Genomic DNA, 25,583 nt, shown 5'->3' on the forward strand with positions numbered 1-25,583 from the left:
AATTCAGTGACAGCCATAAAATCAATGTAAAAAAAAATAAAAATGGGATAGTGATTATCAACGCCACTACTTCAAGACAGATGAGTAATAAATCCTGACCATGCCAGTAATGGCCACTACCAGAAATAACTATCAAAAGATTCTGGAGAAAGAGGTTTGAACCAATTTGTCAAACTATTCCCTTTCATGAAGGGAAGATCCTGCTTGACCAACCTATTGGAGTTTTTTTTGAGGATACCTCAGGTAGGCTGGATAAGGGATAGGCTGTGGATGGTGGATATTGTGTATTTAGACTTTCAAAAGGCCTTCGACAAGGTGCCGCACAAGAGGCTGCTTAATAAGATGAGATCTCATGGAATTACAGGTAGGATATTAGAATGGGTGGAGCATTGGCTGGTAGGCAGAAAGCAAAGGGCGGGAATAAAGGGATCCTGTTCTGGTTGGCTACCGGTTACTAGTGGTGTTCCACAGGGGTCGGTGTTGGGGCCGCTTCTTTTTACTTTGTACATTAATGATTTGGATTATGGAGTAAATGGTTTTGTGGCTAAATTTGCGGACGACACCAAGGTAGGTGGAGGAGTAGGGAGTATTGAAGAAATAGGAAGGTTGCAGAGAGACTTAGATAGTTTAGGAGAATGGGCAAAGAAATGGCAGACGAGATTCAATGTTGAGAAATGTGCTGTTGTACACTTTGGAAAAAGAAATAAACGGGCAGATTATTATCTAAATGGGGAGAAAATTCAAAGTACAGAAGTACAAAGGGACTTGGTGGTACTCGTGCAGGATAGCCTAAAGGTTAGCCACCAGGTCGGATCGGTGGTAAAGAAAGCGAATGCTATGTTAGCATTCATTTCGAGAGGTATAGTGTATAAAAGTAGGGAAGTGTTGATGAGGCTCTATGGAGCACTGGTGAGGCCTCATTTGGAATACTGTGCGCAGTTTTAGACCCCACATCTTAGGAAGGATGTGCTGATGTTGGAGAGGGTTCAGAAGAGATTTATGAGGATTATTCCCAGAATGAAAGGGCTTACTTATGATGAGCGTTTGTTGACTCTTGGATTGTACTCACTGGAGTACAGAAGAATGAGAGGGGACCACATAGAAACATTTAGAATGTTGAAAGGACTGGACAGAGTATATGTGGCTGAGCTGTTTCCCTTGGTGGGTGAGTCCAGGACCAGAGGGCACAGTCTTAGAATTAGAGGGTACCGGTTTAAGACAGAGATGAGGAGAAATTTCTTTAGCCAGAGGGTAGTGAATTTATGGAATTCTTTGCCACTTACAGCAGTGGAAGCCTGATCATTGAAGGCATTTAAGGAGGAGATAGATAGGTGTCTGATTAGTCAAGGTATCAAGGGATACGGGGATAAGGCCGGAAATTGGGGCTAGAAAGGAATAGTTTTTTTTCTCTTTTTCTTTTTTTCCTTTTTTCTTTTTTTTCCCCTTTTCTTTTTTCCCTTTCTTTTCCTTTAGCTCATGGAGCAGACTCAATGGGCCGAATGGCCTATTTCTGCTCCTTTGTCTTGTGATCTTGTGAAATACATGACAGCTCTTCAGTTACTGAGTACCTCCAGTATTTTGTGTTTTTATTTCAGATTTCCACCCTCTGCAGGATTTTGCATTTGAAACATAAATGTCTTCCCCCCAACCCCCACCCACAAAATCCAGGGCATAACAAGCAGAAGAATTCAAAGCAGTTACAGATGAGCTCAAATTTAGTGGAAATATCTGCCAAACTTGGCTGCAACCTTACATTTCTTGTTTCAGCCCACCCTTGGCATTGAAAGCATTCTTTTCCACTTTCTACTAACCCATCTGTAAATCTGCCATTTCCTTCATTGCCCAAAAGGCTCGAACTTTATAAAGCTGTTCAAGTTATTTTCTTTTCTAAAAAAAGTCTTCAGCACCTGGCATCTATATTTAATGCGGAGAATAAGCCCATGGCACTACACTACACTACACAGCACTATATAAGACCAAAACAAAAACTAATAAATTAATGGGAGCAACATTTGAATATTCAACCAAATTCTTGGTTAGGACAAGGGAGTGGGTTCAGGGTGGGACTGGTGGTGGTTTGAGGAAGATCTCACAAGCACCTCTAACATGTTACAAATAAAAACAGAAAATCATTGTAGAAAGCTGAGTGAACACTACAGGTTAATGAGCAGGTGGAGGAACAAAACACAGCTTGGGTGATCGCTTTGCAGAACATCTTCATTCAGTATGCAAGGATGACCCTGTACTTTCAGTTACCTGTCACTTGAATTTTCCATTCCACTCCCATCTTTACCTCTGTGCATTTGAGCTCCTACATTGATCCAACAAAACTCAGGAAACAGCATCTCATGTCCGAGCACGCTACAACCCACTGAACAACAGTGAATTTAGATAACCTGGCTTTCCAGTTTGTATCAGAACTGGCTCATTCTGATGAAAGGTCACCAATCTGTTCATTTCTTTCTCCCCACAGATGCTGGTTGACCTGCCAAATACTTCCAGCATTCTCTTTTATTTCACTCATCCAGCAAATGCTGTAATCTGTATCTCAGTTCCACTACTGTTTTTTCCTTCCTTCTCTCTCTTCTGTTCTCATTCATCCACTATTTACATTGCTCAGACAGGTTAACTGTGATTAATAAGCTTTCACTACGGTGTCTCAACCATCACCACCACTTGTGTCATTTTGCCCTCCTCAGTCTCCATGCTGTCACACTGTTCCCTTTGTTCACTCCATTCTGCCACTTCTCTGCAATTTAAAACATGCCCGTTTTCTAACACTTCCTTGTTCGGATTAAAAGTATCAACCTGAAATATTAACTTTGTTTCTCTTTCTACAGATGCTGTCTGACCTGTTGAATATCTTTAATTTCAGATTTCCAACATCTATACTTTTGTTTTTCTATCACTTTACAGTCTATTTTACTAGGTTTTTAAAAATATCATGGATATAACTAAGTAGACTGAATCTGTGTTTATTCAGTTTGAAGAATGCTTCAGAATGAACTTGCTTCAAGTGTTGACAATGTGCAAAGGCAGAAATGTGTTTTGAGTACAGAAATGTCAGTGACATTAGCTATGGTATAGGAAGGCAGAAAAAAGCGATGCTGGAATTGGCCAAAAATGGGAAGATTCAAACATGATGAAAAAAAGTATCGCTTCATGGAGGGTGATCTGCCTTTGGAATGGTTTCCTGAGGGAAGTTATAAGATCAGTATGCAACTTGAATCTCCTTAAAGCCATATTTAACCAGTACCTTGGAGAAATTCACTGTCCACTTTTACCATTAAGATCTCAGAATGATGGACAAGCGTAGAGGCTGTTGATGCTAACTAAATTCAATACTATAAATGATTTGAAATATAGCACATGAAGTGGTTACTTTTCAGTGGGTGTCTGTGGGAATTTTGCTGATCGCCAGCAGTTAAAAATTACATTCTTTTGCTGCAGATTAACATGTTGTCACATGTTCTACATTCTACATAATTAATACATCTGTGGGGCGACATCCGTGGAGAAAAACAGATGATCCATGTTTCAGGTCAGGACTCTTCTTCAGGACTGAAGATAGGAAAAGGGGAAGCCCAATATATAGTGTTAAAAACTGAGCAGTGATAGGTGGACAAAAGAGGGGAGGAGGGGGGAGGGCACAAGGTATGATAGGTAGATGGAGGTAAGAGGCAGATGTGGGGGAGGAGGGGAGAGCAGATCCACTAGGGGATGTGTCCAAAGTATGGAGGCAGGTGTCCCATGGGGGGGGGTGGGGGGGGGAGGGGGGAGGAGAGAAAAAAAATAGGCGTGGTGAAAAAAGAAAGATAGGCTAGGAAACATTTCTTGAACAGTGAATTCTCCCACTTTAAGTAAACCAAAAATCTCCCCCACCCCCATGCCTCTTCTTTTCTTCCCCTTCCTAGCCTATCTTTTTTCTCCTCGCCTATTTTTCCTTTTCTTTTCCTCCCGTCCCCCATGGGGCACTTGCCTCCATACCTTTGACCCATCCCCTGGTGGATCTGCTCTCCCCTCCTCCCCCGCATCTGCCTATCACCATTTCTTATCTGCATCTACCTACACCACCTTGTGCCCACCCCGCCTTCCCTCTTTCATCTACCTATCACTGTTCTGTTTCTCCCCCCCTAAACATTTGGCTTCCCTTTTCCTATCTTCAGTCCTGAAGAAGGGTCCTGACCCAAAACATTGACCATTTGTTTTTCTCCACGGATGCTGCCTGGCCTGCTGAGTTCCTCCAACATCTTGTTTTTTTTTCCAATCTAGATTCCAGCATCTGCAGTCCCTTGTTTCTCTATACTATATCCAGTCCACTTATATTTGAACCAAGGTCTTTGTCCCCTTCTTTACTGTTTGCCAAATAATAGAATTGTTACAGCATAGTAAAACAACAGAGCTCATGGAATATATATTGGCTTTCTGTAAGAGTAGTTAGCCCATTTCCTGGCTCTTTCACCACAGCCTCGCAAATCATTGCTCCTTGAGTATGCAATATGTCCCTTTTCTTCTGCCACCGAAGGCTCTGGCTCAGGAGAGACTGCAGGTCCAGAAGTGGGAGCACACTCAAGGAGTCATCCTTCGTATAGGAGGGTGGGCAGCAGTTAGCTGAAAGGTAGCTGAAAATACAAACATAAATCTGGACAGCTCAGAGTTACGTGCCAGATCATAACTGGCAACAGAGTCAGATAGACCAAGTAACACTCTTCGATGTTTAATAGGCCCCAAAGGATTAGATTTCCATCAATACTTACTGCAGAAAATGAGATCATGGTTCACATTTTACAATACAATAAGTCAGATGATTGTTGAGCACTGTACTTTCTAAGTGCACTTTAAAGATTAGAAAACTGCATATACAAGCATGAGCATATGTTATCATCAAAGAAAACTAGCCATCCAAAAAACACCAACTTCTATAAAGACTTGATGATGTAGTTTGCTGCAAAGTACAATTTATCTTTCAGCTTTCCTTCAGAATAAAAATTAAGAAGGGCATAATGTAACAAGTAAAAAGTAAACTGCTAGAATAATGGCGATGAGGGTACACGTATCCTCCCTATTATGCAGGAAAGTACAAAACTCAAACTCAGCACCATCCAGCTCCAAACAGGCCACTTGACTGGCACCACATCCACCACTCCAAACATTAATTTCCTCCATCACCATCACTGCAGTGTGTACCGTTTGTAAAATGCAGTTACAAGTTATTCTGAAAGCACCTCCCAAATACGCAACATCTACCATGAAGGAAGGCAAGGGCTTAAGGTAAGTGGAAGCAATGCCATCTATATATTCCCTGTCATGTTGGACACCATCCTGACCTGAAAATATATCACCGTTCCTTCACTGCTGCTGCTTCTACATTCTGGAGCTCCCTCCCCAACAGCACTGTGGAGGAAGGACTGCAGTGTTTAAGGCAGCACTTCAGTACCACCTTCTCGAAGCAAATTAGAGATTGCCTTCCCAGTGACGTCCACATCCCAAAAAATAAAATAGAAAATGTGATTTTTGTCAAAGAACACTGACAAATCCAGAAGCTTGGATGCATATTGGCTTTCAGAACCAGGTAGTCTGAGGTTTCGATGGGTTGGAATGGGTGGTAAAAGCTGACTATGCATGGGGCACCCAAACCCATCCATTCAACCACTCCACCAGTAGAATTTGGTTCGACATTATACAGTGTATTTGCCCAGTGATACGGTGGTAACTTGTCCTCCTGTTCATGTGGCAAAAAACAGAAGATACAAGACTAACAGATTCAACTGTGCAAGCATTGTTGCTGGGCCTAACGAGAGAGGCAGCACTGGAGAGTGGTATTGCAGAGGACTGATTATGAACTCTGATGTGGCTGCAGATAGTAATACAAAACACAGCAGAGATTTCTCTCTTGGTCTGCTTGTACACCTCTCACAAAATGGGCCATGCAAGAGGTTCCAGCTTTCCATAAAATATTCATACATTTTAATGAAATCTATGTGGTTAAAACACCAGTCCTTGAAGGCTTGAGAATTGATGAAACTTATACAAATAGATAAACATCAATCCAGATAAAAGGGCAATGAAGGTTGCAGACACAATCAACGTAAAACTGCTTGGGTTCTTGCATTGACATGCTGCGTGCCAATCCCAAATTTTCCTGGTCTAATATTTTAAACATAAGCGATTTAAGCCAAGTATTAAGTTGGTGAAACAATGAGAGGTTAGTCTAATAAACAGCTAAGAAACACTGCATCAGATGAAGTTGAAGGACAGAAGTGTAATGTTACAGGGGATCAGCACTATAACACAAGTGATGTAATGAGGACACATTATTTCTTGTAATATTACCCAAATAATTTAATACTCCAGTTGCTGCAGAACAGATTGACTAACACAGACAGTATTGTTTTCTAACCTTTTCACCATATCTGATACACAATCTACACATAAAATAAAGCTTGATCGGCAACGTAATGAGGCAATGTCACCAAGATTCAAAGCCACAGATTTTAAAATTAATTGAAAGTCTGAGTTCTGGATGTGGAATTATTAATATAGTCTGCAAACTGGTCTGTCAACTTCTTCCACTTTTATAGTTTTTGTCTGATAATCAAATCTTTGATGTCTTTGAATCAAAATAATGTGTTATCCTGAATTTTCTCTTCAAGGCAGAATAAGTAAAGGTACAAATCAACAGGTGAACCCTGAGTTTTCTGCGGTTCAATTACAGAAACTTCTCTACACCACATTTACACAAGCAACTGGCAACTCTGGTACAATGGGCTCTTGCTGTTCTCTATTACATTGACCAACCTTTCACTCTCAAACTTCAGCTTGCTCAAAACTCTTCTTCTTGTATTCCATTCATCTATCACTCAATGCTCATTGACCTCCTCTGCCTCTTGATCTAGCAACATCCCTGGTTTTAAATTCTCATCCTTGTGATTAAATACCTCCATTGACTCAGCTCTCCCCCTCTCCTCAAATGCTCAGATCATTGCACCTCTATAATTTTCACTCCTTACATGTCCCTTATTTCCTCAGACTCCCATTGGCAGCTATGCCAGCAGCAGCAGAGACACAATACTCTGATTAATCTTCCCACCTTCTTTTAAAACTTATTTAATTCCTACTTCTGTGAGCAACCTTTACTCATATCTCCTATCTAGCGAAGTGTCAGATTGTGTTTAATTGCACTGCAAAACATGGAGTGTTATTCTATGATATGCCTAGATTTGCAGAACTGCAGAAGGTCACCTCACTATAGGAAGGATGTTGAGGCTTTAGAGGGTGCAGAGGAGTTTTACTAGGATGCTGCCTGGATTAGAGGACATGTGCTATCAGGAGAGGCTGGAAAAAATTGGGCTCTTTTCTCTGGAGCAGTGGAGGCTGAGGGGTGAACTGTTGGAAATGTATAAAATTATGAGGGGCATAGATAGGGTGGACAAGCAATATCTTTTTCCCATTATTGAGCGATCCAATACCAGAGGGCATGCATTTAAGGTGAGAGGGTGTAGGTTCAGAACAAACGTGAGGGGTAAGTTTTTTTTTACTGAGAGTGGCAGATGCCTGGAATGCGTTGCCTGATAGGTTGATGGAGGCAAATTCATTGGGGGCTTTTAAGAGGGGCTTGGATTGGCACATGAATGAGAGGAAAATAGAAGGATATGGGCATTCTGTAGGTAGGAGGGATTAGCTATGTCGGCACAACATTGTGGGCCGAAGGGCCTGTTCTGTGCTGTACTGTTCTATGTTCTATGTTGAAGTGTTTTGGATTGTACTAGTTGAGTAAAGACGTACCAATAGCGTCCATCTGGGGTTTAGCAGCAGGTGGACTGAGTGTATGAGCCCTCTTGTGGGATGGTAATGGACAAGAACCACCATCCTAGCTTCAAATAGCACAGCAAGTTTGCAAACTTGACCAAGTCCCACAGTGGTAGGGGATGGAGTGTATATCAGGGGCCAAAAGCAGTAGCTTTGATTTTCCCAATATTTCATTGGATATTTAGAGTGAGAGATATCCTCTTTTATGCTTCAGTGAAAGCATGAAGAGCTCAGTCCAAAAATTCACATACACAAGTGTTAGCTGTGCACTTGAACTTGAAGAGTAACACCTGTGTGATCTTGGTCCCAGACTGAAGCCAATGGTTGCAGTTTCCGGCTTGCCCTGTTGATGAGTTCCTCTCCAGCAGAAAGCTTGTTGAAGGCAAGATGAAGTACTGCAAATGGTTAGAGAATTGACTTCGTTTTACTAGATCCCCTCTGGGAATAGGTCTGTGGTGGATCCATTTCTGAGAATCACAACTTGTATGTCATTTTGGACCCAAGACATAATGGTGATAAATTTTGGTGGGCACTTAAATTTGAGAAGGATCCTCCATAATTTGGTTGATGGCAAAGACTTCGGTGAGGACAAAGTGATTGATGCTGCTCCCTGCACTTACCTTGGAGGTGTCATGTAGTGAAAGTTCTGTCCCTTAAGCTCCTTGATAGGCAGAATTCTCCCTGTGACCCTGGGAGGAGTCTTTAGCTCCTGAAAGGAGGCAACTCCTGAGAAGAGGCAGTTGAGGACAATCCTTGTAATGCCTTTCCCCATGGTTGACAGCAGTCAGACTCCTTTGTGATTATTTTAATCAAACTTGCCTCCTTTTTTATTTACTATGCCTTTGTGATCATCTGGCATGTACTCCTTTCCCAGATGTGGGAGATGAGATAAGGTCATGAATTTACGCCAGAAGCACTTCTCTGCCGTGTTTTAGTACCTCAGCAGGGACTATGTCTGCTCCAGTCTGTTTTTCAACTAATGTATGTCCTTTTCAACATCTTGCTGAGCTGGCATGGTAACAAAGCTGAGGTGGAAAGTATGCCATGAGATGAAGTCAAGGACATATGCACTGAGTCTTGGTTGAGAAGATCTTAGTGTATGCTCCATCAAGCATACACTTAGCTCATCGTGATTCTTGAGAAGCTTTTCTCCATTCTTGGCTCTCAGCAGGATGGGTTCTTGAGCGCCTCGGCTGTAGATGGAGATGACAATGCTGATACTGTGGTTGTCAGTCAATTGCTGGATCTCTTGCAAATTTTTCCACCAACTAAGTGCTCTCGAAGGCATGAGTTATTCATTCAATATTCTCATATCTACAGAAAGTCAGAGAACATGAGTACAAAGGTTGATTGGTCTATCTTGATGTGTAAAGTCAGTCTGTTCCACAGTAATGCTCAGATTATCCTATTGTAAGGAGTTGAAAAAAAGAAAACAAAGGTGTCTCTACATCACCTCCTGCAGGTGTGAAACAGATGGAATTAAAAGTATTTCCTGTGGTAATTTTAAATTAGAATCAGCGAGGCCAAGATCTCTGCAAGAAGACTTTGCTCTTGATGCATAATCACAACATTGACAGGAATGAGAAACCTGGACATGTGTGCATTGGCACAATATGCTACTTCCCTGACCACAGCACGTACTGGAGATGATGTGCAGCAATGACAGGTTTTGGGCTTGGGAATATCTTCACAAAGTTAACTTCTTAATTTGTTTGTTTGGTTCTAAAGATAACTTTCAGCTGAATGTCTGGACTCTTCCTTTGTCAAACAGTTTAAAAACTATGTACCAAAAGAACATTTAATCCCTTTTGAACAGATTTTAGTTTGTCTTTGCACTCAGTAGTTTACTGAGTATCCAGTCTGTAAAAAAAATCTATAAGTAGTTTTAACAGATAAACTTTCTGTATTTGTGTTACTTTTTAACCTTACAAAAATGATTATAACACGTAACAGTTACACAGTCAGATAAGATTGCACCCCAGAGTTATGTTAAGATATTATACACATATGTTTCAGATTATAAGCCGTCTCACTGATAGAAGACCAAAACATTTGGGCCCTTCATCTATTTTTTTGTCACAAATACAACCCAAAATGTTGAGAAAGGAGGATTTGCTAACACATGGAATAGCCTTCCAGAGACACCCTTACCACAGATCAAAAGCTGACTTCAACTGACAAAACAAAGATTACTAAAGAGCAAGGTAACGGGTAAGCAACAGAAGGTGAGTCAGGTGGATAGGTTGACATACTTCAGGGAAACTCCATTAAGTCTTGAGTAAAAATGACACAATTATACAAATTGTAACTAGCAGTTAGGCAATAAATGCTGAAATAAAATAAGGGGTCCTAGTGGATTGGAATGTTGGGTACAGGTTTACTGCATTTATGATACTGTAACTGTTCTTATCCCATGCTATTAGGAGCTGTCCAGGGCTTCACAAATAACTGGAATGTCAAAAGACAGGGACTAAACTAATGAATTTCCCACTTGGCACACTTGGAAAGATTTTCCTCAGGATTTACATTCTCCTTCAAAATGGAGGATTCCTTTTTCATTAGGAATGCAACTTGGATCCTCTGCCTTTTAAATGAAAACCAAAATCTTCCAGCATTCCTACAGAGATGAAAACAAACAATATTTATAATATACCTTCCACCCATTTTGAAATGCCAATGTGGTTCGAAGTATAATTCTCAGCAGGACATCTTGGTGAGAAAAAAAGTTCTTGAAATCCAAACTCTGCACTTTGCTCTTTGTTCCAAGTATTTCAGGCAGACATACACGAGGAATGCAACCACAAATTTTTCATCAAAAGTCTTCAGTTTACATCTGCTACATTTTAATCTTATTACATAGTGTGGCTATGTGCATTATTTCCTTACTATGGCCTGCTACAGAAAATAAACAGCATTCATTTCCTCACTGACAAATTCTGTCCAACACAAATGTGTACATTTATCGGGTTTTCAAGAATGCACTGTTCTATACAAGACTCCTAAAATATCCACAATATTCTTAATCCTTCCACCCTTGCCCTACATTTTGCTTTACATGTCACTACAAAAAGGACATGGACTGACAGAGTCTCCACAGTTCCAGTGATTTCAGCATCTGATTGTCTATCTTCCTTTACTCACTATTAGAGACAGTACATTCAACAACCTAAGCCATCTATCAGCTCAGCTCCTATGTGCTGCTCAAAACAATTTTTTTTAAAAAATTCATCATACACCAAGCTTGATGTACAGAGAGACCTTGGGGTACAAGTCCATGGTCCCTGAAAGCGGTGACACAAGGAGATAGTGTATTTGGTATGCTTGCCATTATAAGCTGAGGCATGAATATAGAGCATGGACGTCACGTTGCAGCTGTACAAAACATTGGTCAGGCTGCACTTGGATTACCATGTATGGTTCTGGTCACCACACAGCAGGAAGGTTATGCAAACAACAGAGAGAGCTGAAGAGATTCACTGGGATGTTGCCTGGAATGGAGAGCTGTAATTTGTTCTCACTGGAATGTAGGACTTCGAGGGATGACTTTATGGAGGTTTATAAAAATGAGGGTCATAGATAGGATAGATAGTCAGTCATAGCAGTTCCATACTGGATGCAAGCTAATGACAGCCCACTGGCTTCAGAGCATGAGAGGAGTACCAAGGCAAGATACTTCTAGCCTTTGTATCCACTGGTTAGAAATATTATACTCTCATGAAATATTGATGTCAAGGATATTAAATAACCATTGAGTTCTCTTTAAAAAATAATCAAAAGTCAATTTGAATTATTACGACAGGTCGCAGGTTATGAATGGCTGACTTGTGTACAGCCCGCACATGTGAATAAGTGTTTGGGAGACCAGCGGGATGGATTTGCCGGCTGCTGCAGGTATCTTCTGACATGTGGGAACTTGGTTTGTGGCAGAGAAATCTGAATGGTTGAGTTAAATGCCTTGGCTTAACTACATGTTGCCCTGGGTCGGCCTATGTTTTTATTTAAATAGCCAGATGGCTACATTTCCGACTTCAGAAATGTCTGGGCTATGAACAGTTCCCAGGAACAGAACCCTTTCCTAAGCTGGGAGGATCAGTAATTTGATTGAATCTTTGGAGGAGGCAATTAAGAAGATTGATGAAGGCAGGGAGGTAGATGTTGTCTATATGGACTTTAGAAGTACATTTGACATGCTAGGCTAGTCCAGAAAGTTAAGGCTCATGGGATACAAGGCAAGCTGGCTCATTGAATCCAAAATTGGCTTGGTTTTAGGAGGGAGAGGGTAGAGGTGGAAGGATGTTTTCCTGATTGGAAGTCTAATCAGTGGTGTACCGCAAGGTCCTGTGCTGGGATCACTGTGTAGTTTGTGATGTATATTAACGACTTGGATGTGAATGTTGGAAGTATGATTGGTAAATCTGCGCATGACATGAAAGTTGGTGGTGTTGTGGATAGGGAGGAAGGTTGTTTAAAGTTGCTGCAAAATACAGATCAGGTGGAAAACTGGACAAATGTTGGCAGGTGGAATTTAATCCCAACAAGTGTGAGGTGATGCATGTTGCAAAGTCAGATAGGGATAGGGCATATACAGTAAATTGTAGGGCATTAAGGAATGTTGACGAACAGAGGGATCCTGGAGATTAAGTCCATAGTTCCCTGAAAAGTGGCAGCACAGCTAGATAGTGTGGTGAAGATAAATGGCATGCTCTTCATAGGATGATCACAGAATATAAGAGTTGGATTGTTATCTTAGAACTTTACAAAACTCTGGTTAGTCCCATTTGGAGTACTGTTTGCAGTCTTGATCACTACACTACAGGAAGTATATAGTTGTGCTGGGGAGGGTGCAGAGGAGACTCATAAGGATATTGCCTGGATTGGAGGACTTTAGTTATGGACAGAAATGGGATAAGCTGGATTTGTTTTCCCTGGATTGGAGAAGATTGAGGGGTGACCTGTTAGTGTAATATAAAATTTTAAGAGGGACAGATAAAGCATACTGTATAGTCAGAGCATTTCTCCCCCATGGTAGCGTTACCAAAAACGAGAGGGCATAGGTTTACGGAAGACATTTTAAATGGCATTTGAAGGAAAAGTTTTGTTTCCACAGAGTGGTTGAAATTTGGAATGCACTGCCAGAGGTGGTAGTGGAATCAGATCACTACATTTAAGAGGCATTTAGACAGGCATTTGAATAGGCAAGGCATAGAAAGATAAAGACCTAATGTGGGCAAATGGGATTAGAGTAGGTGGGCAAAAAAGTTGGCATGGATGTGGTGGGTTGAAGGGCTCATTTCTGTACTGTACTCTAAGAGTATCAAGGTTGAACAACATAAATTACTTTATAAATTACCTTACTTTGCACTATTCTGTTGTTTTTGCTGTATTTATTATTACCATGTACACTATTGACTCTGTGAGCAAGGAATTTCATTGCACCCTGATGTATATGACAATAAACTAATCTGAATCTGAACTCAGTTGCAGAGTGCCAAGATTGGATTTTTAAAGCCTGAAGATTCTAGAAAGTAGAAGGACCAGGGTAAAGTAAGATGCTTCCTGATTTAGGGTACTGGAAAAAAATGGAATTCCTTGTGAGAAATACGTGAATAGTTAAATGAGTACTCACTTGCTGAATGACTTTCACTAAATCTTTCAGGACCTGCCTACGTTTTCGGACATCCTTGTTGGTGATCACTGCTGTGGTCAGGTAACGAAGAATGTGTGGACACATAGTCTGAATTGCATTTAGATATCTAGAGAATGAAAAGACAAAGATAAGTCAGCTTATAAAGCTGTGAACTTCAAGTACATAAACAACACATGGCGAAAAACAGATTTTTTTTGTCTAAAAATGGGTGACAATGCCAATCACAGCAGTTCCAAGAGCCTTAACCCATGTTCCACTCATTATGATATTCGTACTTGCTTGTCATCCATAAGTAAAAACTTTACCAAAACTTGGGTTTCAATAAGAAACCTCAAAAATACAACCACCTGGAGTGGTTGTTTCAACCTCTCCTGTTTCGAGTGAGGGAGTATATGGTAAATGGGAGCAGCAACAGTCTAATAAGAGAAAACAAAAAAAGTTCTCTAGGAACTAAAATGCACAATCATGGCAATAATCATGGCTAGACCGCAGAATAAATTTACTTCAAATGGCATTAGCATGCTAATTTCCATATCACAGTTGCATGAAATGGGTCCAATTTCTTCCTGAAACTTAAACTTCTCTGTCAGCAATCCAAGAATAATACTTTAGCTATAAGCCTCTATTTCTCTGACATTGAGTACTTTGAGAAGCTGAAGCAATGAACACATATTATCGGAAATTTGTGACAACCTCAACTTCTGCTGTGATATTCATAACTGTGCAATATTTAGCATGCTTGGAAGTAGCAACTTGACTTATAAAATTCAAAACCACCTACAGTATGTATCTGGCCCACCAGTCACTTCAATAAGTTTCTGCTGGAACTGTTAAACTTCATCCTTGAGCTGTGAGATACAGTGCCATGTAGTCAGGGTTATAGGGGCTTAGCAGAAATACTTAAGTACAACAACCTCCTATTTTAGATAATGCCCATAAGGTTGTAATGACAAGAATACCCATACCATTTACTTTTCTACCTTTAAATGACAGAACTTCAAAACAATTGGGATTATAACATTTAACCCAGGCCACATACGAAAATTTACATCCAATCTTTTCACCATCTCTCAACGATCCCAACACTCACTAATTTTCCTCATTAGTTATTGCAGTCTTTCCAAACTCAATTTCAAAGCAGCTGTGTTATGATACAACACTCAGGTAAACTGAAAAAATATCTTCTCCTCTCTGCACCAGAACTACAGGACAAAGGACCTCAAATTACTGTGGCATTCAATTCATACCGTGTTTTCAAAATATTCCTGTCTCACGATACATTGTCCTTTAAATGAATACAACTATTAAAAAAAAATCATCAATCCAATGCAACTTTTGATAGGTTCGAGGTCCATGAACTTCTAAGAAGCTCTGCCTACTGAAAGGTGAATTATGGAATGATAGTGCATAAAAGGGGCTTGTTCCACTCATCATGATCATACCAATACTTCGGTGGAGCATTCCTATTGGCTCTATTTTCTTTGCATTTTCTTATCACCCTGCCAATGTTCTCTTTGCAATCATTTATACAAATTCCCCCATTGCAAGCACTGCACCTGTTTCAATCATCTATTCAACTGCAGCTTTTCAGATCACTAGTCAAAAATTATCACCTCATTTCAGGTTCTTTTGAGAATCATTTTAAACCCGGTTGCCAACCCTCCTACAGTCAAAACTGTTTCCTCTCATCTTCAGTGTTTCCAGCACTTTGTGCATGTTTCAGATTTCCAGAATCTGTTAGATTGCTCTTTGTGAACATCTCCTTTCAGGAGTTCCAGGAATGCAGTACATTTGGTAATGTAATAACAGATTTATAATGCATTCCATGGCCGAATTTGCATTGCTTTGGCAGAACTTGCAATATCTTGCATCAAATTTAACCAATACTATCAAAGGAGCTGCCAATTTGCTTCTTCCTCATTGGTTATCCAAGTTTGTTTGTCCCTGGGTGTTGTTATTTCCTTATCTGTCTATCAGCATATTTAAAGCTACCTTCCATATTTAACTCCAGCCAATGGCGCATTTGGTAGGTCATAGCCCCTAGGCATTTAAAAAAAAATCAAAGAAAGAAGCTGCCCATTTCCTAGTTAAATTATATTTATCCATTTGTGCACCTTTTACTGCTCAAATTAATTTGTCCTTAACTCATGATGTCTCATAGGTCAAGGATTCAACTGGACAGGATTATGTCAAGATAGCTTGCATCAAGCTTTTAAATCATGCCAACATATAGTTTGTACAATACATGCAGTCCTCTTCCCCAATAGCATCCAACACTAGAGAGTGAATTCGCAAAACTTAAGAAGAAAGAAAATCTTCCAAACTAGGTCTGTGACCGGTGGTGTACCTCAGGGATCTGTGCTAGGACCCCAACTCTTTGTGATTTTTATAAATGACCTGGATGAGGCAGTAGAGGGATGGGTTAGTAAGTTTACTGATGACACAAAGGTTGGAGGTGTTGTGGATGGCTGTCAGAGGTTACATCGGGACATAGATAGGATGCAAAGCTGGGCTGAGAAGTGGCAGATGGAGTTCAATCCAGATAAGTGTGAAGTGGTTCATTTTGGTAGGTCAAATATGATGGCAGAATATAGTATTAATGGTAAGACCCTTGGCAGTGTGGAGGATCAGAGAGATCTTGGGGTCCGAGTCCATAGGACACTCAAAGCAGCTGCACAGGTTGACTCTATGGTTAAGAAGGCATACAGTGTATTGTCCTTCATCGATCATGGAATTGAATTTAGGAGCCGAGAGGTAATGTTGCAGCTATATAGGACGCTGGTCAGACCCCACTTGGAGTACTGTGCGCAGTTCTGGTTGCCTCACTACAGGAAGGATGTGGAAGCTATAGAAAGGGTGCAGAGGAGATTTACAAGGATGTTGCCTGGACTGGGGAGCATGCCTTACGAAAACAGGATGAGTGAACTCGGCCTTTTCTCCTTGGAGCGACAGAGGATGAGGGGTGACGTGATAAAGGTGTATAAGATGATGAGAGGCATTGATCGTGTGGATAGTCAGAGGCTTTTCCCCAGGGCTGAAATGGTTGCCACAAGAGGACACAGGTTTAAGGTGCTGGGGAGTAGGTATAGAGGAGAGGACAGGGGTAAGTTTTTTACTCAGAGAGTGGTAAGTGCGTGGAATGGGCTGCCGGCAACGGTGGTGGAGGCGGATACAATAGGGTTTTTTAAGAGACTTTTGGAATAGGTACATGGAGCTTAGAAAAATAGAGGGCTATGGGTAAGCCTAGTAATTTCTAAGGTAAGGACATGTTCGGCACAGCTTTGTGGGCCGAATTGTGCTGTAGGTTTTCTATGTTTCTATTTCAATATGCCTCTCTAAAGGTTTCAAAGTACTGTATAACCTCTGTCATACTTTCTGGAATGGTTACTGCTGTGATGCTGCAATGAATTTCCATAACAAGCTCTCACAAACAATGTGAAAGTATTTTACTGATTTTGCTCAAGTTATGCCCAGGACATTGTGGAGAAAAAGTTTAATTAGGTCTTTTACATCCACCAGAAAGTGGACAGTATCTCTGTCTAACCTCTTGTTTAAAATGCAGCAGCTTCAGTACTGTAATAGATTGTCACCCAAGATTTTGTCTTCAAACCACTGGACAGGGGTTTAAGCCAGAACCTTCAGGCTCTGAGATATAGCAGAGGCTTTTGCCAAAATCATAAAGAAAATCCACAGACAATTATGTGTACACATGCTACAATATACATCTACCATATACAGTACTAATTGTACAACAAATATGCAATGCAAGTTTAACAACATTTTTCTCTCAATCTCAAGATGGAACAACACCTTAACCAGAGTCACAGAAGCAACTCCATCACCACACAGGGTGAATTCAGATTCTGGAAATTCCACAGCCAGTACTTCATCTGAGAATATAAAACTAGGAACAATTCTTATTTGTAGCCCCACACCTTCTAAACCGAACTGGGATAACTTGCATTGGACTCAAGAAGCCTTGAAGGGATAGTGAGAGTCAAACTTAAAGACTCTGCATAAGACAATTCTGTTAGAAAGTAACAGAAAACATACTGGCAAAAGTTCAGCAAGGTTATCCTTCATTTTCTTTAAAAACATTTGAAGATACAGCTTGCAATTAATTTTGGCCCAGTTCCTAAATCAAGACCGCATGTTTTTAAGAATGAAGTTTGCACAAGGAAATGTGGCCAGTTCAGCTTAGTGACTATTGTTGGATTTGACTGTTTTACTTAGTTTTTTTGAATATGTATAGCGTTTAATAGACCCCAAGTGGCTGTACAAGGAGTGGCCGCTTCTTAGCTTATCGGTTCGTCCATCAGGTAAATATGTGTTTTCTCATTGGTTGGTTTTGCCACAGGTATCTGATATGTTTTCTGACTGGACTATTGTTAGCTTAGGAGTACCTCTTATCTCAGGTATAAAAGGTGTCGTTTTTTGTTAATTGCTCTCTTCCCCCCCGGCCCTAGCTCATTTGTGTCTCTGCTCATCTCCTCGTAGAAAAGCTAATGCCATGTGCTCTGTGACTGTTTCTTTGTTTTGAACTTTTCCAATAAAACTTTGTGAAGCACCAAGTTGTTTTCAACTCATTCTTGGACTCCTGACAACTTGCAGATTCGAAAATAACTGGATCCGACACTATATTCTCGTCCACATCAGGTTTTGTGGGTTCAAGCCCAACTCAACAGTGATCTTATCAAGGGTGATCCTCCAATGTACTGTCAAGGTGCTGAATGGAGGCACTGCGATTTGGACGAAATGCTGTCAAGGATCAGTCTGCCTTTGGAGGTGAACAAAGATCCTGCAGTCCATTATGAACAATTCTCCAAGTTACCTGGACAACATTCATTCCTCAAAAGCACCATCAAAATGACAATGACTTCATTTGTTAAATGTGCATCTCTACGGTCTGCTACATCTGCCTACAGGACATAAGACAACCTACTTCTAATGCACATTAGGGCTTTCTTTGAACAATAACAGCGATATACAAATGTAAGTTAACTAACAAATGGGAACTCCACTGCTTTCTGTAGGTGCTCACTTTGTATCATGGCTGGAAGTAGTAAGACTACACACAAACAGCCACAATTTGGAACTTGTTGGTCAGAACTATGGCAAATCAATGGCAACTGAAGATTTAGGATTAAAAATAAACAAGAATATCTTGACATCTTGCAACTATGGCACCAAATCTACACTCAATTATTAGCTCAGACATATTATTTAAACCACATACTTTGAACACAGAGAACATCAATATTGTAATCAAAATGATGCAGCTATTGCATCTATTTCTAGTGTCACATTGAACTAAGTACACATAGAACATAGAGTACAGCACAGGAACAGGCCCTTCAGCCCATGGTGATGTGCCAAACTAATTGGCGCCGGAAGCGTGGCAACACTTGCGGGGTGCCCCCAGAACACTAAGCAAAAAGATGCATTTCACTGTGTGTTTCGATATACATGTGACTAATAAGATATCTTATAAAAGCCTGCTAAACTAGTCCCTTCTGCCTACATGTCCATATCCCTGCATTCTCTACACATTCATGTGCCTAAGAGCCTCTTAAAATGCCTCTTTTCATACTTGCCTCTACTACCACCCCTGGCAGTGCATTCCAGGCACCCACCACTTCCTGTGTAAAAAAAACTTGCCCCGCACATCTCCTTTGAACTTTCTCCCTCTCACCTTAAGTGCATGCCCTCTAGTATTAGACATTTCCACCCTGGGAAAACGATACTGGTTTTCTACTCTATCTATGCTCCTCAATCTTATAAACTTCTATCAGGTCTCCCCTCAGCCACTCCAGAGAAAACAAACCAAGTTTGTCCAACCTCTCCTCATAGCACATGCCCTCCATTCCAGGCAGCATCCTGGTAAACCTCTTCTGCACCCTCTCCACATCATTCCTATAATGGGGCGACCAGAATTCAATGCAATACTCCAGATAAGGCCTAATCAGAGTTCTATAAAGATGCAACATAACCTGCTGTCCCTTGAACTCAATGCCTCGACTAAAAGGCAAGCATGACATACGCCTTCTTTACTACCCTATCAACTTGTGCAGCTATTTTCAGGGAGCTATGGACTTGATCCCAAGATCCCTCTGTACATCAACAGGGTCCTGCCATTAACTGTGTACTGTCCCTTTACATTTGATCTCCTAAAGTGCAACACCTCACACTTGGCCAGATTAAATTCCATCTGCCATTTCTCTGCCCATATCTGCAACTGATTTATATCCCGCTGTATCCTTTGGCAATCTTCTCCACTATCCACAACTCCACCAATCTTTGTATCGCCTGCGAACTTACTAACCCACCCATCCACATTTTCATCCAAGTCATTTATATGCATCACAAACAACAGAGCAAACTACTTTTCAGATCTCAGAGCATTCAAATGAAGAGTTTGCATGTGTTTGAGCAGTCTTTAGCCAAATACATGATACAGTATCATGCTAGTACAGTAATTTATCATAAATTCAGTAACTGTCAACCATAAACAATTCACTGCCACTAATGACCTAAGCAGCTAGCTTCAATCAACATGTTCAATGTCTAATCTTGGATATTATTTCACCTCAAATAATTATCCAGGCTTTCAATATCCAACCTCAAAAACACTCCTGCACTGAAAGGCAGAAGTTGCATTAGGTGATGACATAACTATAGTGGAGACTTTTTAATATTAAGATGCAATTTATCCCCTCAATAGGTCAAGGACTATAATCACATTACACAATCCTACCTTACTGCAACAGGCCTACAAGGAAAATCTTGCACTTCTCTCAATGTCATCATAATCCCATTTTTAATCTCAACACACACAAACCTTGCTATTTATGTAAATTATTCAAGGGATGACGAATCTCAGTACATGGATGAACTGGAGAAAATGGGATAGTTCTCTTTGATGCTGACAAGACTACAAGCAGATTTCACAGATGTCCAAAGCCAGAAGGAAATCCTCTCCAACTATCTCCATGCTTCCAGCAGAAAATAAAAAAAAACCTGAAGATGCTGGAAATCCAACATAAAAACAGAAAATGCTGCAAACACTCAGCAAGACAGGCAACATCCGTGGAAAGAGAAACAGATTTAACATTTCAGGTCTGAAACCCTTCATCAGAACTGGGAACTTTTAACCTGAAACATTAACCTTTCTTTTCCCCCACAGATGCTCCATCATCTGCTGAGTGTATCCAGCACTTCTGATTTTACTCCAAGTTTCCAACCCACTCTTATTCATAGAGCAGGAAGCAGGCCCTTTGGCCCAACTAGTCCATGCAACCAAGATGCCTATCTACACTAATCCAATTTACCTACTCTACCATATCCCTCTAAACCTTTTCTATTCACATATCTGTCCAAATATTTGGTCTTGAATAGTGTAACTGTATCTGCCTCTATCACCTCCTCTGGCAGCTCATTCCATAGACCAACCACTCTGAGGAAAAACCTATCCCTTGGGTTCCCTTTTAATCTTTCCCCTCTCAACTTAAACCATTGTCCTCTGCTTTTAGACTCCCCTACACAGGGTAGACAGTCAGTCTTTTTCCCAATCTATGCCTCTCATAATTTTATAAATCTCTAAGGTCAGCCCTCAGCCTCCTTTGCTCCTGGGAAAACAAGTCCCAGCCTATCCAATCTCTCCTTATAACTCAAGCCCTCCAATCCAGGCAACATCTTTGTATATCTTTTCTGCAACCACTCTAGCTTAATCACATCCTTCCTACAATGTGGTAACCGGAACTGCACACAATACTCCAAGTGCAGTCTAAGCAACGTTTTGCACAACCGTAACATGATATCCCAACTCTTGCACTCAATGCCACAGCCAATGAAGGCAAGCGCATCATATGCCTCTTCACCACCTTGTCTATCCGTGTTGCCACTTTCAGGGAACCATATACTTGTATACCGACATGTCTCTGTTCAACAACACTCCCCCTGGCCCTGCCATTCACTGTACAAGTCCTGGCCTGGTTTAACTTCCCAAATTGCAACATTTTGCGTTGTCTAAGTTAAATTCCATCTGTCACTCCTTTGTGCAGTTTCCTAGTTGATCAATATCCTGTCATAAACTTAGACAACCTTCTTTATTGTCCACTATACCATCAATTTTGGTGTTATCGGCAATCATACTGATCATGCCATCTACATCCTTATCCTAATCATTAATATGAATGATGAACAATAGGGGACCCAGCACTGATCCCTTCAGCACACCTCCGGTCATAGGTTGAAGACTCTCCAAAACCCAACCACAGTCCTTAGCTTCCGGTTACCTCTGCTCATGCACCACCTGGTTGATCACTTCTTACACCTATAAAATATCGTGGGAGGTTTTTCTACTTCACAGGCCTGATACAACAACAAAAGGTTATGTCCACAACTCAACAGAATGCACCCCAAGATTCAATTTATTAAAAATAAATGATTAAACAGCAAGGCACAAAAGGAGACCATATGGCCCAATGAGCCCACACAAAGCCCTTCAGCAGTGGTGATCTTCCTTACTATTTCTCCACATTCCTCTAACTTCCCCTCCCATGGAGTAGCTTTTAAATTCCTTATGAAGGCTGCCACGCAAACTGCACCCACCATACTAGTGAGACAGTGACTAACAAACTTTAACCACGTTGCATAAAAATGTGTTTTCTCACCTCGTCTTTGGCTCTTTTGCCAAACAGCTGTAAATGCTCAAAATTCCGATTTCTATTAACTACTAAATTTTGAAAAAGCAACAGTTACCTCAAGCAAAACACACATAATCACAAAAATACAGATGAGTCATCACTCTTGCACATCTAACCAGTCAAAACACTCTGTTTTAATTCCTTTTCTCAAAATTTATTATATCTCCTCACAAGCCTAGACAGTTGAAGATGTTTAATTCAACATTACCACTGGAACACAGTCCAGTGGCAACTGTTGTATTGATCTATCTGCTGCCTACAGTCCTAAAGCTGAGCTATTCCACATACTGCAGTCAGATACACTTCCTTCAAGGTTAGCAATTCCCCATTAGCACTTGCCTATTACCCAATTTAACAAACTCATCAAACAATGTCAAAGTCACTTAAAAAATACCTGTCGTCACCAACACAAAGACGAGGTTTTCAAGTGAAAGTAACTCTATTTGCAAAATAACAAGCACAATAAATGGAATATTCTCAAAAGACCAAAAAAAAGCTGCTCCCATAACTAGATGGTTCGAGAAACAAGGAAGGAAGATTCAGTGATGAGCAGAAGAAATGATGTGGATACAAGCAGAAACCATTTACTTTTTTTAAAAAAAAGCCGACTCTGGCTATAATCTGCAACTTGCTGCCAGCAAGGGCAGTGATATAGCCAAGACAGTTTGCAAAAGGGAATTGGATAGGCTCATAAGGAAAAATTATTTCAGAGTTATGGGGGAAGAGAGTTGGTTGGGGGCAGTTGGGGAGAAGCAAGTCAGAACAGTAAACAGGACTGGCTGGATGAACCGCCAACCAGCAATGAAATTAACAGCCATCTCCTGTGTAGTAACAGCACTATTATAGAGATAGATGCAGATTAAGAGCCAATACATGACTGGTCATGAAACTGGTTCTGTCTGCTTATCTGCTGCTGAAACATCCCTGCCTACATTATCTCCAAATCAAAATACCTTATTGCTTTCTGGCCACTCTCATCCTCCAACCCACAAACTCTGCTGCTTGTATGCCAACTCACATCATCTTTTTCATCTATGCTTGGTGATTGATAATGATTCCTATCCAACCGTGGGTTTTAAATTTATCATTCTTGTGTTCAGATCTTTGGTGACCTTGACTCCAATCCTTCCTCAACCATCTGCTGACCCTCTCTATTCTGCTCCCCATGCTTGAGCAACCTCCTCTTAAACGTATCAATACCATTCACCTCAACCACTCATTGAAATAGCAAACTCTGATAGAGGCTTCCTGACTCCTTCATTGACTCATGGATGACTGTCCTACATCAACGCCCTCCAGTTTTGCCCTTCCCATGCCATATCAATTCTATCCAAACATTTGATAATTTTGAAGACCTTTATTAGTTTACCACTCAGCCTCCTCTTTGCAAGATCATTCTTTACTGAAAGCAGCAAATTTTTGATTAGGCTCCAGCATGTCTACCTACTTTTTTGAGATATGGAGTCCAGATTGATAGGAAACTAACAATACCAAGGTATTCCATCATCAGAAGCAGATGTCAAAATTAACAACATCCAGGAAGGGAGGAACACTTCACACACTCATATCAAACATATATTTCTACACAATGGACAAAAATCAAGCTTTTCAAGTTGAGCAGCAATTGTCCATTTTACATCAAGGACCCAAGAAATCGTCAAACATAATCTGCTTTTCATCTAACAGAAATTAAATAAATTTGGTCACAGGTATTACCTGACAATGAATAAATTAGCAATGCCTATAGAGCTTCAGGAGTATTACAGCATGGACTTCCATTTAAATAAACATCTTTACAAGGGCATGTACTGATTCTCAAACAACTCACTCTGGACTCAAACTAGATTAATCAACTTCATCACCTTCCATGTCAACCAACCCTGCCAACACCCCAGTAATTATAAAGGCACCAAAAAAGTTACAATCTTAAAAGAAAGGAAAGCATAACAAAATGCAGCAGATACAGTTCTTGTATACCCAAGAGCAATTTTCAGAAGACACTGGCTAATGGGAGGGATGGTTTGCTCAGCTACTCGGTGAAAAGAATGAATGAAATAAAAATATTGCAAACAATGCACTTCAGATGATGGCTCAATCATACCAAACAAGTTGAGATCAGTTCCATGGCCCAATATTTTAGGTTGTGATAGGCAATAAGATGTAGCACCAGAGAGTGGAACAAGACAGTTGTAGGTGATAACCAGAAATTCAGACAGCTGTAATTTAATTCAGAACATAGAACACTACAGCACAGTACAGGCCCTTCAGCCCACAATGTTGTGCCAACATTTTATCCTGCTCTAAGATCTATCTAACCCTTCCCTCCCACAAAGCCTCCTATTTTTCTATCATTCATGTGTCTATCTAAGAGTCTCTTAAATGTCCCTAATGTATCTGCCCCCACAACCTCTGCAGGCAGTGCATTCCACGCACCCACCACTCTGTGTAAAAAAACTTTCCCCTGACATCCCCTTTATACCTTTCTCCAATCACCTTAAAATTATGTCCCCTCGTGTTAGCCATTGTCACACTGGGAAAAAGTTAGCCATTGTCACACTGGGAAAAAGTCTCTGACTGTCCACTCGATCTATGCCTCTTATCATCTTGTACACCTCTATCAAGTCCCCTCTCATCCTTCTCCTCTCCAAAGAGTAAAGCCCTAGCTCGCTCAACCTATTCTCATTAGACATTATGAAGACATAAGAAGAATTGGACAAATGACAGTTGGCTCTTCCATTGCCTTCTGATGCTAAGGTAGAGCAAGACAATCATTTATCAGAATCAGAATTACTATTACTGACTTAAATGACATGAAATGTGTTGTTTTGCAATAGCAGTACAGCACAAAGACATAAAATTACTATAAATTACAAAATAAATAAATGGCGCAAAAAGGAATAACGAGGTAGTGTTCGTGGGTTTAAGGACCGTTCAGAAATCTGATGGCAGAGGTGAAGAAGCTACTTGTGCCATATTATGTCACACAAAATGTATACAATTGTCTACCTAGAATGTACAACAGTCTTGTAGTTAAGCATATCTTCCAAGAGGTTACATCTCAATAGTTTCAAACATGTGAATGTATAGAGTAGAATAAATGCACAGCACAGCTGCATACACTTCCTACCCACCACGTCACACTTGGACATCCATAAACCCTGGCAGATCTCCAGCACACTTGAAACTAATTAGTTAAAAGTATTTTATTTTAAAACTCCTCTTTATCACTTCTTTCATTTTCTCATTGACTTACATACCTTAAATATACAAAGTCTATAACAAAACTGTGACAAGTGAGATCTTACAATGACAAGATTTCGCAGACTATAAATTTGACTTCTTCCTCAAATGCCTTTCAATAATGTTCTTTCTCAGGGTCTAGTCTTTGTGCAGGCCTGTGATTTGAGTTAATGTTAAGTTTA

General features: G+C 40.5%; 1 protein-coding gene across 1 annotated transcript in view; it reads right to left on the minus strand.

Annotated features, from left to right (window-relative positions):
• LOC127574193 (eukaryotic translation initiation factor 3 subunit E-A) overlaps nucleotides 1-25,583 on the minus strand; it is a 123,761-nt gene that overhangs the window by 63,333 nt on the left and 34,845 nt on the right. The window contains exon 8 of the mRNA XM_052022980.1: nucleotides 13,436-13,562. Within this exon, the coding sequence (XP_051878940.1) occupies nucleotides 13,436-13,562 (127 nt within the window). The remainder of the gene's footprint in view (nucleotides 1-13,435; nucleotides 13,563-25,583) is intronic.

Source organism: Pristis pectinata, chromosome 9, assembly GCF_009764475.1.
Source record: "Pristis pectinata isolate sPriPec2 chromosome 9, sPriPec2.1.pri, whole genome shotgun sequence".
NCBI lineage: Eukaryota > Metazoa > Chordata > Chondrichthyes > Rhinopristiformes > Pristidae > Pristis > Pristis pectinata.